This window comes from Engraulis encrasicolus, chromosome 21, assembly GCF_034702125.1.
Source record: "Engraulis encrasicolus isolate BLACKSEA-1 chromosome 21, IST_EnEncr_1.0, whole genome shotgun sequence".
Classification (NCBI taxonomy): domain Eukaryota; kingdom Metazoa; phylum Chordata; class Actinopteri; order Clupeiformes; family Engraulidae; genus Engraulis; species Engraulis encrasicolus.
In genome coordinates this window covers 31,987,576-32,001,248 of record NC_085877.1, presented here as the reverse complement: position 1 = coordinate 32,001,248, position 13,673 = coordinate 31,987,576, and the positions used below count along the sequence as shown (strand labels likewise).

The 13,673-nt window shown below is 41.6% G+C and overlaps 1 protein-coding gene and 1 non-coding gene across 2 annotated transcripts; one reads left to right on the top strand and one right to left on the bottom strand.

Moving 5' to 3' along the window:
- Positions 1-4,645: 4,645 nt before the first annotated feature.
- trnas-cga (transfer RNA serine (anticodon CGA)) lies at positions 4,646-4,727 on the bottom strand. The gene has a single exon. It is a non-coding gene; the product is annotated as a tRNA-Ser (tRNA).
- A 2,778-nt stretch (positions 4,728-7,505) lies between these two features.
- Positions 7,506-9,832, top strand: LOC134437367 (E3 ubiquitin-protein ligase TRIM21-like). Its single transcript, XM_063186860.1, has 4 exons — positions 7,506-7,610; positions 8,076-8,259; positions 8,366-8,389; positions 9,150-9,832. Exons 1-4 carry the CDS (start codon positions 7,506-7,508, stop codon positions 9,692-9,694), a joined length of 858 nt encoding a protein of 285 aa, XP_063042930.1. The 3' UTR covers positions 9,695-9,832.
- Positions 9,833-13,673: the final 3,841 nt, after the last annotated feature.

Sequence of the window (13,673 nt, the reverse complement as noted above, 5' to 3'; positions counted from 1 at the left end):
ACACACACACACACACACACACACACACACACACACACACACACACACACACACACACACACACACACACACACACACACACGCACGCGCACTTCTCTGTGAAACAGAACATGACTGTTGTTCGGTACTGTGTTGACGATATGCCATTTAGTAGTTTATTGATCCTCATAATTCCAGTAGGACAAAAATGGCAATGATAAAATACTTTTCTTTTTGTAATGTTAGAAAAATGACCACCATGGGACTGTTGGCACAGTCACACCCTACCTGGTCCGCGAGAGCACACTAATCTTTGAGACTTCCTCGTCACGTTGTCAGAGACAACGTACACTCCACAAGAACTGTACACACACACACAAAAAAATATCATGATTTGGGACAAAGGAAGGGGTAAAAAAAAGTAGGGACAGGACAGTGAGGATGATTTGATGTGATTTGTTATATAGCCTTCCTCGAAATCAACTGTCTATGGACGCTTCACACTTGTGAGTATGGAGGGCGGGGTGGGGGTATACGAGGGATAATTCTCCAGCCTGAAGTAACATACAACACTCCCCTGCTCATGAACCCCCCCCGCCCCCCTCCCCCAATGACATTCACCACAACGTGTACATTACAGTAAGGTGCATTCAGCTGCATTCGTATGTGTCAAACCTCCAGGGCACATATCAAGTACACCATTCTTCTGTGCTCACATCCTGGATTCCATGTTTAATCCGTCCTCACCCTCCTCCTCCTCCTGCCGAGGAAACAAAGGAAGGAATGAAGGGTGGATGTAGGAGTCATCAATCACCACCACCATGTGCAGGCTGCATCTTCAGATCTCCCCTTCCTCCTCAGACCTCATCCACACACCTTTTCAAGGTTTGGGACGTTCTCGATGATGACGAGCCTCAAGGCACAAAGCCAGAGGAAACACCTGGAGGAGAGATGTTAATGTGTACCCCCAGTGTGCTAAATGGGGGCAGAATACTGGCAGAATAGGCATTACACTGACCCCTGGTGGCCAACTCCACCCAATGCGACAAGCGAACTGAGAAAGACGTTGTTTGAAGTGAAAAAAAGAGAAATAAATAACCGGTATATTTTGGTGCTGTCCTTAGTTTAATATGAAGTCAGTGAAATGATGATGAAAATTAGGTTTGTGATTTCCATCCCACTTGTTTATTTTTTTTTTTGTAGTGGGGTGTGTTTGAACAGAATAATGGTCGTCACGTCACGTGTCTGTGTTGTGTTCTGCTAAATAAAATCGTGTGCTCTTATTACGCACAGTACATTTTCCAAATGTTTAATTCAACACTTAGAGAGTCAGAGTTTAACACTCCTTAGTGTTGGTTCAGTTCTCAGCGCGGCTATCACGACTGCAAAGCTCTGTAGGCATTTGGTCTGTCCTATTGTAGCACATTGTCAATCCAGTATATAGAGGGAGAGGCAAAGGGAGTATCTACTAGCTCACGTTCATGAAATGCCTCTGTATGGTATACTACTGGTTAAAGCTACAATCGTTGAGACCACCTAGTATTCCTTCACTCACCTGCTAACTGATTTGATGTATCATTGCCTTAAAAACATGCACCATAGACGTCGGAAATACTCCGGACTGATTGGTGCTCTATCTCGATAGAATTTTAAAAATGTGTTAGAATAGTATGCGTGGCCAGACTAGGTGAGTTTGCGAAGCTTTGCGCAGCGTCACGATCACAGTTGTATAAAGTAGAAGTCGAAGTGCTCTGACCAGGGAAGCCGATAGGGGAGGACAAAGGGGACAGTTGTCCCAGGCCCAGGGACAGATGGGGCCCAGAATTGGTTTCTCATTACATTGTATGTATTGGGTGAGGGGGCCTTTCAGATGACTTTGTCCTGGGCCCAACCAAAGCTGTCAGCGGCCCTGGCTCTGACACTGATGGATGTCATTACAACGCTAATGAAATGGTATTACATGATTTTAACTTTGTAATATCATACTACCAGTGTTGTAATTACATCTGTAAGAGTACTTCTACTTTATACAACTGGTCACCATGATTACATAGTATGGAAGGGCCCAGGCTAGTTGATTGTACTCTCCAAGTGTTGATTTAACACCGGAAAGTGTTACTCTATACTTCATCATGGCTGGCAGACTGTGTGTGGGGGTGCCATTATCACAAGGCCCCCCTCCTTCTAATTCACATCATAACTTAAACTTGCGTATCTTATGAAACTGACCAAAGTATTGAACATCTTTCTTTACGGAGACAATAAACAGCTAATGATGGTTATGGTTGTGGTGGTTATGGTCATTCCTGTGTGCAGTGTGTGTCTTTGTGTGTGTGTGTCTTTGAGTGTGTGTGTGTGTGAGAGAGAGAGAGAGAGAGAGAGAGAGAGAGAGAGAGAGAGAGAGAGAGAGAGAGAGAGAGAGAGAGAGAGAGAGAGAGAGAGAGAGAGAGAGAGTATGCATGCTTGTGTGTGTAGGAGACGATGCATTTGAGTTGGTGTCAGTGTGTGTGGCTAACTGTGAATATGAGTGCATGTCTGGTGTCTGCTAAAATATTTAAAAGAGGTAAAACAAATTCAACACAAAGTATCTGTACTGTGCTCCAAAAACATGTACAGCGTTTTCTAGGCATAGGAAGTACCTTACAGTATTGACATTTCAACCAATTTTAATATTTGCCAGGATTATTACAGCAGGTGAAGAAGCTTCTTTTACACTTCAGGGCAGTCTGTAACTTTATATGTGAATGACAGAGATTGAATAGATGGGCGTTAGGTATGGTATACAGGTGAATGAGGAGAAGAAGAATGCGCATGATAGTCTGCGGTGTCACAGTGGCCTAAATAATGTACATTGCAGCTTTGCCAGAAACGGTTACGCTTGATAGCCCACATACCCACTTGTATCAGTTTAGGAGTAGGCCAGCTTTGAAGTAGGTCAGTCGTGGCCCTGCCGTGGCCAACCAGTAGGGCACTCATTTACCATGCGGCTGACCCGGGTTCGATTCCTGGCCCCGGCCCGGGTCCTTTGCCGACCCCTCCCCGTCTCTACCCATTCGCTTCCTGTCCACCTCTCACACTACCCTGTCGAATGAAGTCGGGAAAAAAAACAAAAAATCTTTAAAAAAAGAAGTAGGTCACCCATGGCTTAGTGGGCCTTAGATCACAGGGTTGCAGGTTTGAATCTTCCACCCTTCCACTCTCTATCTCACTACATGGCTGAGATGCTCTTGAGCAAAGCACCTAATGCCACACTGCTCCGGGGACTGTAACCAATATCCAATACCCTGTACTTAAAATAACTGTATGTCGCTTTGAATAAAGGTGTCCGCTAAGTGTAGTGTAATGTAAAAGCAGAGATACTTGGTTGATCCAGAGGGAAATCAAGGTAGGTAGCAGCATATAACACAAGTTTGCACAAATCCAACATCACTTACTATTACACATACTGTATCTAGATACCGTAAAAGTAGAACAACCATAACACAAGTTATTATTATTATTATTATTATTATTAGGCTATTATTATTGTTATTGTTGTTGTTGTTATTATAGGCTACTGCTAATATTCATTCTAATGAACAATTGCAGACAAAAAGATCTAAAGGTGACAAAAAAATCTAAAGGTGACATTTTGCTGGATTTTGAGCAAGGGCTCGGAGCCCACCATGTGGAGAATACTAAAGAAGTGGGCCTGCAGACAACAGTATGCGCTGTTCTTGGTCTCTGCTGCCCCTGTCGGTGAACTACACTATTCGAATAAAGTCAGCAAACAGGTGAAATAAAGGCAAAACACGAGGACTGGCCGTTGCAACAATGCCCATGTCTCTGGAGGGCAAAGGAGAAGACAGCAGAGTAACTGCGAGATAAAGGTAGGCTGATCAACCGAACACACTTTTGTTTTGTCAGTGTCATCATCAATAATCAAGCCTACAGACAGCCCACCTTTGCCTGTGTCATGCAATTTAGCTCGGAAGTCGCAGTATACAGTAACCTACAATGTGCCTACTTGAGAAAAATGTACAACTAGCTAAGAAATCAGTTGTAGCGTGTCAAGCAGTAGGCCTATTCTGTAGTCCAAGACTGCAGTCATGGTAGGCACAAGTAGGGCCTGCGGCCGTGAACCGATAGCGTGTAAAATAAAGTTGGGACAGAAACAGCCGCGTTGCAGTGCTGTGAGTGAGTGCAGTGTTTTGAACACGAGAACACAGCAATTCAGAAAAACGTATAGCCCTACTGTAACTGCAGTTGAGAACTGTCAACCTGCCAATCCATCAAAAAGTGTCATGTATGTTGGCTATTTTGTAAGGGAGGTCCAACATATCTGGGCACAGTAGGCCGATCATAAACCGATTGTGCATCACGGCTGTTACGTGAGGCGTCTAGGCTTGCGCGCCACTTGCCCCATGTCTATTGATTGTGATACACAACAATATGTCTTAACTCAAACCATACATATAGCCTACTAAAACAAATTGAGGTGACACGCTCATTTTGACTCATGAATAGTCTTCCACTTGGTGGACGATGTCCTGAGCCATCACACAAAATGTACAGGTTCTCGCCAAATTACACACAATGTAAAGCTCTATTAGTGTTGCCATCATAAATGTGATCATTAATGTGACAAATAATGGCAAAGTTATAGTTTCAAACTACAGAAAGTTATCGCTGTGAGCAGGGTTCGAACCTGCGCGGGGAAACCCCATTGGATTTCGAGTCCAACGCCTTAACCTCTCGGCCATCACAGCTCAGTTACAGGAAGTGACGTTTCTACTAATGGAACACTCGCAGAACAGCACTGTGATTGCTACTGAATTACGCCGTGATATTCACAGTGATTTTAATTTGACGAAGTTGGAACATGCATATATATATAGGCTACCCTTATATCTCTTGAAAGCCCGAAGCACTCTAATTCACGGTTTTACTGCAGCTAATCACGGATTTTAATGTTTTCCTAATCTGTTCGTGTGTGTTTTCACGAAAGACTCTCTAGTCCCAAATCACATCTTCCAGACTGGGTGCCAGAGCGTGGGTTTATTTGATCTTATCTATGGTTTTATTTGTTAAGATAGGCCCCTCAGTCGTTCGCCCGATCAGGTAGGCAAGTGGCAAAATGAGAAAACAAACGAGAGATAAGATAAAGCGCATGTTGGCTATTGTCAGGCTAGCCATGGCTACATAATTCCGCAAACCCATAACATTTTCTGTGCACAGATCTAGGTCTGTGGTTCTGTGTCTGATTATAATATCATGCGGATTGATACAACGTTTCGAGTCAGCAAATACATTGTATCATTCATAGTTGCCGTTTGTATCATTTAGTTGCAGTTCATTCGAAATCTGCTCTTTCTGCCCATGCGCATGAACACAGTTATCCTCTAGTTGGCGTAGTTTCACTTGAAGTGTGTTTCCAGGCACAGGAAGCTAAATCAATATTTCGTATCATAGAAATACAATATAATATAATATAATATAATATAATATAATATAATATAATATAATATAATATAATATAATATAATATAATATAATATAGTTATATAATATAGCTCACTGTTTTTCACGTGAACGATTTCACATGATATTATGGTCTTCACTGGAGAACAAAACCTAGAATGTATATTTTATTAAATGTATTTAGGCCTATATACATTTTGCATAATGTCATAAAATCCACACACCCATAGTTCACTTTCTTCGAAAAGCAAATGATGATCTGAGCTCACGTGGTAGGTCTACTATATCAGCATGACTTCAATCATGTGTCTTTGACTAGATCTGTGTGTGTGTATGTGTGTGTGTGTGTGTGTGTGTGTGTGTGTGTGTGTGTGTGTGTGTGTGTGTGTGTGTGTGTGCGCACGCGCAGGCGTGTGTGTGTGTGTGTGTGTGTGTGTGTGTGTGTGTGTGTGTGTGTGTGTGTGTGCGCACGCGCTATATGTGTGTCATGTCAGGGTCAGGTTTTAGTGGATGGGTTGTCATTCCAAGGTGATGAGATGCCCGTGTGTGTGTGTGTGTGTGTGTGTGTGTGTGTGTGTGTGTGTGTGTGTGTGTGTGTGTGTGTGTGTGTGTGTGTGTGTGTGTGTGTGTGTGTGTGTGTGTGTCAGGGCCAGGTGAAGGCATGTTTTTATCTCTGTATCTCCACAAGGTATGTGTATCACCCCTTCGCGCACACACACACACACACACACACACACACACACACACACACACACACACACACACACAGATTCGTTACCTAGATTTGTTACCTAGATTTAAAACCTAGTGTTTGTCTAGCTTACTAGGCTAGTGAAATGTTGGACGTTTTCACAAGGCAGTGCACAGATGGATTTTTACTTCTGACCAGAACTTGCCTTTTGGTAAGGAAGACACATGACTTTGAACTGTAAAGCATCAAACAAACCGTGTAATTAGTTTTTAGGCGGCTGCTGTACAGACAACAAATTATTCTAATATTAGGAAGCCATCAGCAGTTAAAAAAAAAAAAAACTACTGAAATAGTAGTATTAATGAAATAGTAGTATTTTCTACATTTTACTCTCCCTGGTAGGCCCTTCCTTGGGCCCTTGGAGCTTGTGGCCCCTGGTAGGCCCTTCCTTGGGCCCTTGGAGCTTGTGGCCCCTGGTAGGCCCTTCCTTGGGCCCTTGGAGCCTGTGGGCTGATTGTCCTTTTCATTGCTAAAGAATGACAGCCTCATTTAATTTCGATCAACAGACATGTAGACAACTTATCTGAACCTGGTCTGGATTAAAATGAATTTGAGTACTTTGAATAAAAATATCAATGCATGTATTGCATATTTAGCAAGTGATTTTTTTTGTTAAAAGACATTGTTGGGCCTTTTACATGTGACAGGATAGTGGAGGACAGATAGGAAGCAAGTGGGGAGATAGGGGCGGGGAAGGGCCGGCAAAGGACCCAGGCCGGAATCGAACCCGAGTCGCTGGTGTAGTAGTGCAGTGCCCTTATCAAATTATTGCTGAAAAGACACTTCAAAAGTCAAACCTCAAAGAGTGGAGGAGACATATTACTGACCAAATGTGGAAAAAAAACCTCACTGCAGATTGTTGCAAACCACATTAAGTTCCTCTGTCGTCAGTGGGGAAGAGCACGGAGGAGGTAGAGGAAGAGGGGGAGGGTGTCAAGTTTGATGCCAACGGCTACTGACTCAGTACAGACAGAGGGCCTCATTTAAAGTAATGATTAATTAAAAGGGGTGAAATGTAGGCCTACGAATACACAAGATCAAAATGTTAAATAAACTTCATTGGGCTAATCTGGCCTAAACTGTTATGGCTGAGACATTAAGTTTGAAAAGACAACACGAGCTAATGATATGCTGATATAAGGCATGATATTAGGGAGAAAACATGTTTCACACCTAGATGTCAAGACTTCCTGTTGAATGATTTTTGAGTTCTGAAAAGGTACACCACAGAGCCAGAGCATGACAGTCTCAGACAGCCTCGTCACCTGCCAGTTACGTTTACGTACACTACTCCAAACTTCCAAATTGTGTAGAAATGTCTGAAGATATTGAACTGGAAGACATGAGCGATGACCACCAATCAAGAAAAGGAAACATTTATGTCAACTACTCACCCAGTAGCACTCCACCGAACAAGACGGTACCATGCAGCTCAACTATTGGTGAATAGGCCTACTATTTTTTTTCTATTCTTCTCTTTATTAATGAAATGTGTCCTAATATCTAATGATAACATGTTTGCATTGATTTGGAAAAAGTGGCCCAATTCACCTGTATTCACCTTATACTGTGTGTGTGTTTTTCATTAGTGCGTTACAGGTGTGCTGTGGTGTGCCTTGGAGTGTTGAATCTTCTGATGGTCATCATCATCAGAGTGTTGTGGCTCAAAACTACATCAGATGCCAGCTGCGGTATCCTAAGCAGAGAGAAATCCCAGTTAGAGACAAACTACAGTATCCTGAGTAGTGAGAAATCCCAGTTAGAGACCAACTACAACACTTTGAGCAGAGAGAAATCCCAGTTGGAGACAAACTACAGTATCCTGAGCAGAGAGAAATCTCAGTTGGACACCAGATACAATAACTTAAGCAGTCATTATTCTCAGTTAGAGACCAACTACAGCACCCTGAGCAGTGAGAAATGTAGTTTACAAGACTGTGTCAACAGAGAGAAGTCTCAGCTCCAAGATAGATATGCCAGTCTGACTAGAGACAAATCTCAGTTACAGGAGAGATGTGATGCCATCACTGCCGAGAGGGACACCCTACTACAGAGGACAGTTACTGCCAGTGGGTATTAAAGTAAACAGATACATTTCTATGGGATCAGTGCAATTGAGGTGAAAATAGTAGAACAGTAATTAATATTTTCTCTATGTTCTTTTATTTCAAACAGAAAAACAGATTACACAGTATGCAGGTAAGTGTTTTCGACACAAAAAGATTCATAAGTCAAGTCGGCTTTATTGTCAATTACTTTACATGCACTGATCATACAAAGAATTTGAAACTACCTTTCTTACTTCCAATGCAGACATAGACATAGACTATAGGTGTGGACATAGACAATTAGACATAGACAATTAGACATAAACAGTAAGCATACATAACACCTAGAGTACCTATACAACACCCATAACAGACATATAAAGTGCAATACTGGGCAACAGCAGACATACATAGAACGTATATTAAAAGAGGTATTGTTGTGCATTTCCAGTTATGTCCTATTTTGTCGATTCTGACATAGTGATAGTAACGTTGTGAAAAAGTAATAAATACAAGTAAGCAATTTGTGATAATATTTACAAATAGTTGGTAGCTAGTTTTTCAGCACAGACATTTGATTTAATTTAGCGATGTACAGCATAGTTTTATATTTGTGTCTGATGAATTAACAACAGATTATTTTGATTGCAGTTGTAAATGTAGTGTATGTGTTTTTATTGATACAAAAAGATTATTTTGATCTGATGTAGAAATGTAGTTCAATATCAATAAACAGTATGGCATCTACATCAATGGAAATATGACAGCTGCAATCTGAAGGATTTCAAAAGAAGAAGTTAAACTATCTCTCTCAAAGTTAAACTCTCTCTCTCTCTCTCTCTCTCTCTCTCTCTCTCTCTCTCTCTCTCTCTCTCTCTCTCTCTCTCTCTCTCTCTCTCTCTCTCTCTCAGTCGATGTGACTCTGGATCCTGATACAGCTGCTAACAGCCTCATCCTGTCTGCTGATGGAAAACAAGTAAAACATGGTGATACATCACAGAATCGCCCTGACAACCCCAAACGCTTTGATTCTTCCGCCAGTGTGCTGGGCAAGCGGGGCTTCAGCTCTGGTAGATTTTACTATGAGGTGCAGGTCAGTGGGAAGACAAAATGGACAATAGGAGTTGCCAGAGAGTCCATTGACAGAAAAGGGGGCATGATTCTGAGCCCTGAACATGGAATCTGGATAATATGTCAGATGAATAACCAGTACAAGGCATTAGCTAATCCTGATGTCATCCTCTCCCTGAAAGCGAAACCAGAGAGGGTGGGGGTGTTTGTGGATTATGGGGCAGGTTTGGTCTCCTTTTATGATGCAGACAGGTGGAGTCTAATCTACTCTTACGAAGGTGTCTCCTTCAAGGAGAAAATATATCCCTTCTTCTGCCCCAATACTAATGAGAATGGCAAGAACTCTGCTCCACTGGTCATCACTCCAGTCTCTTGTTTCAAGTAATTTTGATTCAGTAAAGTGTAAAAATGTGATAAAATGCTCGAGTTCAGTTGTACTCCTGCCCTTCAGTTGTTTCACAGAGATAAGGACGTCTTTTTATACAATGAGTTTTATTTGACTCATGCTTAGAATAACTAAAAGTAAAAAAACATGCAGTACACTTTGAGTATTTAGCCTACTACAGGTAAATCATCAAATGTACAGGAATGACGTGAAGTCTACTGTTAAATAAAATGTTGTGGACTGTTTTTTCCCCCGGCTTTTTGTCCTTTGTGGCCAAAACCACGGGTAGCTCCAGACCATGTGAAATGCCACTTACAAAATAATTGTAATTGTAAAATAATAGTATGTACGTACGGTACTACAGGGGTTAAACAAAATAATGGAAACACCTGTCATTTTAGAGTGGGAAGTTTCATGGCTCATGTGGACCAGCCTGTTGGCCAATCTTCATAAACACATTGCACCAGTAAGGTGAAGTGTGAAGATTCTATTAGCGGGGTAAGAGCTGAAAATTTTGCTCTGCACACAACATTATTGGTGACATATCAGAGTTCACAAAGGAGAAATTCTTGGTACGCGTGTAATTATTGCATCTTTGACTGAGACAGTAAATCTTTGTGATGTATCAAGAGCCACAGTATCCAAGATAATGTCTGCATACCACCACCGTTAGATCAAAGAAAGCTCCCGCACACTGTTCACATTTGCATGGTTTAATGCAACGTTTCGGTCTACTGACCTTCTTCAAGCAATTCAAAACCATACCACCAAGAAAGATAAACCACATCCACCAGGATTAACTGTGGACGCAAGAGGAAGCTGCCTGAAAGGGATTTAGGTGACCGGCCGTGTGTACTGACCCTGTGGTGCCTTCAATGGACCCTTTTGGTGGAAACAGGAGTGTTGAGGTGCACATTAATTCTACCATGATTTGGAGAGTTGTGGTTTTATGTTTTTTTTTAACAATCCGGATAAACACCCAAACATTTAGAGAATTTAGACAGCTTCCTCTTGCATCCACAGTTAATCATGTTGGGTGCGGTTCATCCTTCTTAATAGTATGCAGACATTACCTTGGATACCGTGGCTCTTGATACATCACAAAGACTTGCTGTCTCCGTCAAAGATGCAACAGTTACAGGCGCAACAAGAATTTCTCCTTTTTGAACTCTGATATGTCACCTATAATGGTGTGTGCATTGCAAAATTTTGAGCCCTGCTAATTGAACCTTCACACTTCACCATACTGGTACAATGTGCAATTAATTGGCAGAAGATTGGCCAACAGGCTGGTCCACTAGAGCCATGAAACTTCCTACTCTAAAATGAAAGGTGTTTCCATTATTTTGTTTAACCCCTGTATGTTTACCTTCCTGTTTTTAAAACAATATCAATACTGTCTTGTTTATTATTCTTCATTTATTTTATATTGTTCTTCATTCAATTTTGCTATTCTGAGGCGTCATGCAGTGGTGTAGTCCAGTGGTTCTTAACCTTTTTTTCTTCATGCACCCCCTTACCTGTGCCCAAGACAAGCCGCGCACCCCCAACCCAAACTTCTACACTTGTATAGGTACTAAAAATGATTTTAAGTGATTAATTGCAATGATTCTTGCTTAAGACACTAAACAATATCATAATGCCTTTACATGGGGACCAAAACATGCATTAGTTTGGTTTTGATTTGGACTAATTATAATGTTCACAAGCTAAGTTTTGGTCACAACTTCAACACAAACTAAATTCCGTGTCCCCCCTGAAATCTCTGGCGCACCCCCAGGGAGTGCCAGCACCCCAGGTTAAGAACCACTGGTGTAGTCTACGTAGAATGCGGGTATACAGAGTATACCCACTTCAAAATTTCAGGGATTTCAGTATACCCACTTAAAATTGATTGATCCATTATTTAGAATAGCACACATATATACAGTATACCCACCATAAAAAAGTAGACTACACCACTGGCATCATGCAAAATGTTACATTTCCATGTCATGCTATGTATCAGTCTTTGATTGTGTTTGTAATAGATGATTATAATAAAGGATATGCCTATCATATTCATGATGACTTGCTAAACGGTCTCGTGTCATCATTAAAATTCAGACATATGAAAGGTCCATCTATTAATAACATGTCCAACCCAAAAAGAATGACATATGCCAAAATGTATGTAATTATAGGTCTGCTGTAAGTAACTGATTTTTTTTTTTTTAATCAAATACACAGCCATCAGTTTTCAGCACCACTCATCACTTGCCTGGTTAACACCAGACCTAATCACAAGTGAGATGTCTTTCAGATCGAAACGATTGTGTAGAACTAAAAGCAGTATGGGCGTTCCCAGGCTACCTCATCACCATTCAGGTTCTAATCTGCTGTAATCAAGTTTGCCACAGGGGGGCAGTGGAGTGCTAAATTCTAATTGTCTTAGTTTGTGTGTCTATGTTGGAACTTGTATCATGCCATAATGGAAACAAATTCCACTTGTTTACAGAGTGGTCAGTAAAGAAGAGAGGTGTCAAAAGTAAAAGTAAATGCATGGTGAAACACTTAAAATCACATGATATTACATATCTGTTAGGCTACACTATTTGCTCCATTAACTAATGAGATAGATAGAATGTGTTAGTGAAAACTTTGTACATATAAACATAATGTACAATTAATGTTACTATGAAATTACTGACTGCTATATATAAACTTCATGACAACATGAGGAACACCTGCTGGTTGACAAGCTCATTTTGAACAAAGCAGTGTCACAAAAAACAACAACTTTGTTATGTTGGAATTTAGCTCAAGTTTAGCATACGGAGTAAATAAAAATACTAAATAAATAAATAACTGCTCTATCTGTGCCCTACTGTGCCCCTGTATACCATTAGGTCAGCTGACACCCCTGAACCTTCATTTAAAATAACCATTACAAACAAGGGGCACTACCAAAGTGGGACCCTGACCGGAGTGAAACAGCTAGTATCAAAGAGAGAGGCTCATTGACATGACAATCAACCCACAACCCAGGCCTTCTAGCTGTGGCTCTTAACCTTTTTTAAATGTGTCCACCCATCTTTATATGAGGCTTTGTTGGTCCGTCCACCGTGCTGCGTTTTCCTAATCATTGAAAACTGCTTCAAAATGATAATAAACAACTGAAATATGATTCCCTATGAACAAATGTTTGGACGCATCGCTGTCCACCTGTTGGACTTGTTTCTTAACACCCCTCCTACCTGTGCCCAAGACAAGCCGTGCACCGCCAGCCCAAACTTCTGCATGTATACACTCTGATATGTGATTTTAGTGATTAATCAACACGTTATACTAGTAGGCTATTTTAGAGCAACATGACGCGAGCTCTTAGGGAAATGCCATGAACTGCCATGTTATCCCTATTTTCATAAAATATTCCAGGAAACATAGAATCTGAACTACCACTCCTGAAGACCACCTTTGTTTCTGTGCAATTTGTGACCTGTGCGGTGAGCGTGCAATAGTTCTGTTCAGCCGAAGAGCCCCCATGAGCACCAGTGCAAGGGAGAGCGAGGAGGGTGCGTGAGAGCGAGAGAGACGAGAGGATGGGGCAAAGCCACGGGTGCAGAGAAAACAGAACAATCCACTGACCTAGCCACAGGTGACCTACCTGGGTCAGTGGATTGTTCTCTTTTCTGTGTAGATCTGTGGCCTCGCTTCATCCTCTCGTCTCTCTCTCTCACTCGCCCCCTCCTCCCTCTCCCTTGCACATGTCATGGCTCTTCAGCTGAAAAGAAATATTGCAAGTTCACCACAGCTTCAACATTGTTCCACCTGAACAATCGTGCCATCGCTCCCAAGCTCTCTGCATGACATGCGTCACGATAAACAATGTGCAGAATTTGTGATTAACGTTTTGTATAGGCTCCAGTTAGTTTGCAAACGCCCGAGGGAATCCTAAAATAGGCCTACTACCAGGGTCTTACTATCGGCACAACATCAG

Bases quoted from the DNA above. Each gene is read 5' to 3' on its own strand.
- LOC134437367 (XM_063186860.1), top strand. From the start codon at position 7,506: ATGTCTGAAGATATTGAACTGGAAGACATGAGCGATGACCACCAATCA. The intron at 8,260-8,365 runs GTGGGTATTAAA...TATTTCAAACAG, and splicing joins ACAGAGGACAGTTACTGCCA to AAAAACAGATTACACAGTAT. The intron at 8,390-9,149 runs GTAAGTGTTTTC...TCTCTCTCTCAG, and splicing joins ACAGATTACACAGTATGCAG to TCGATGTGACTCTGGATCCT.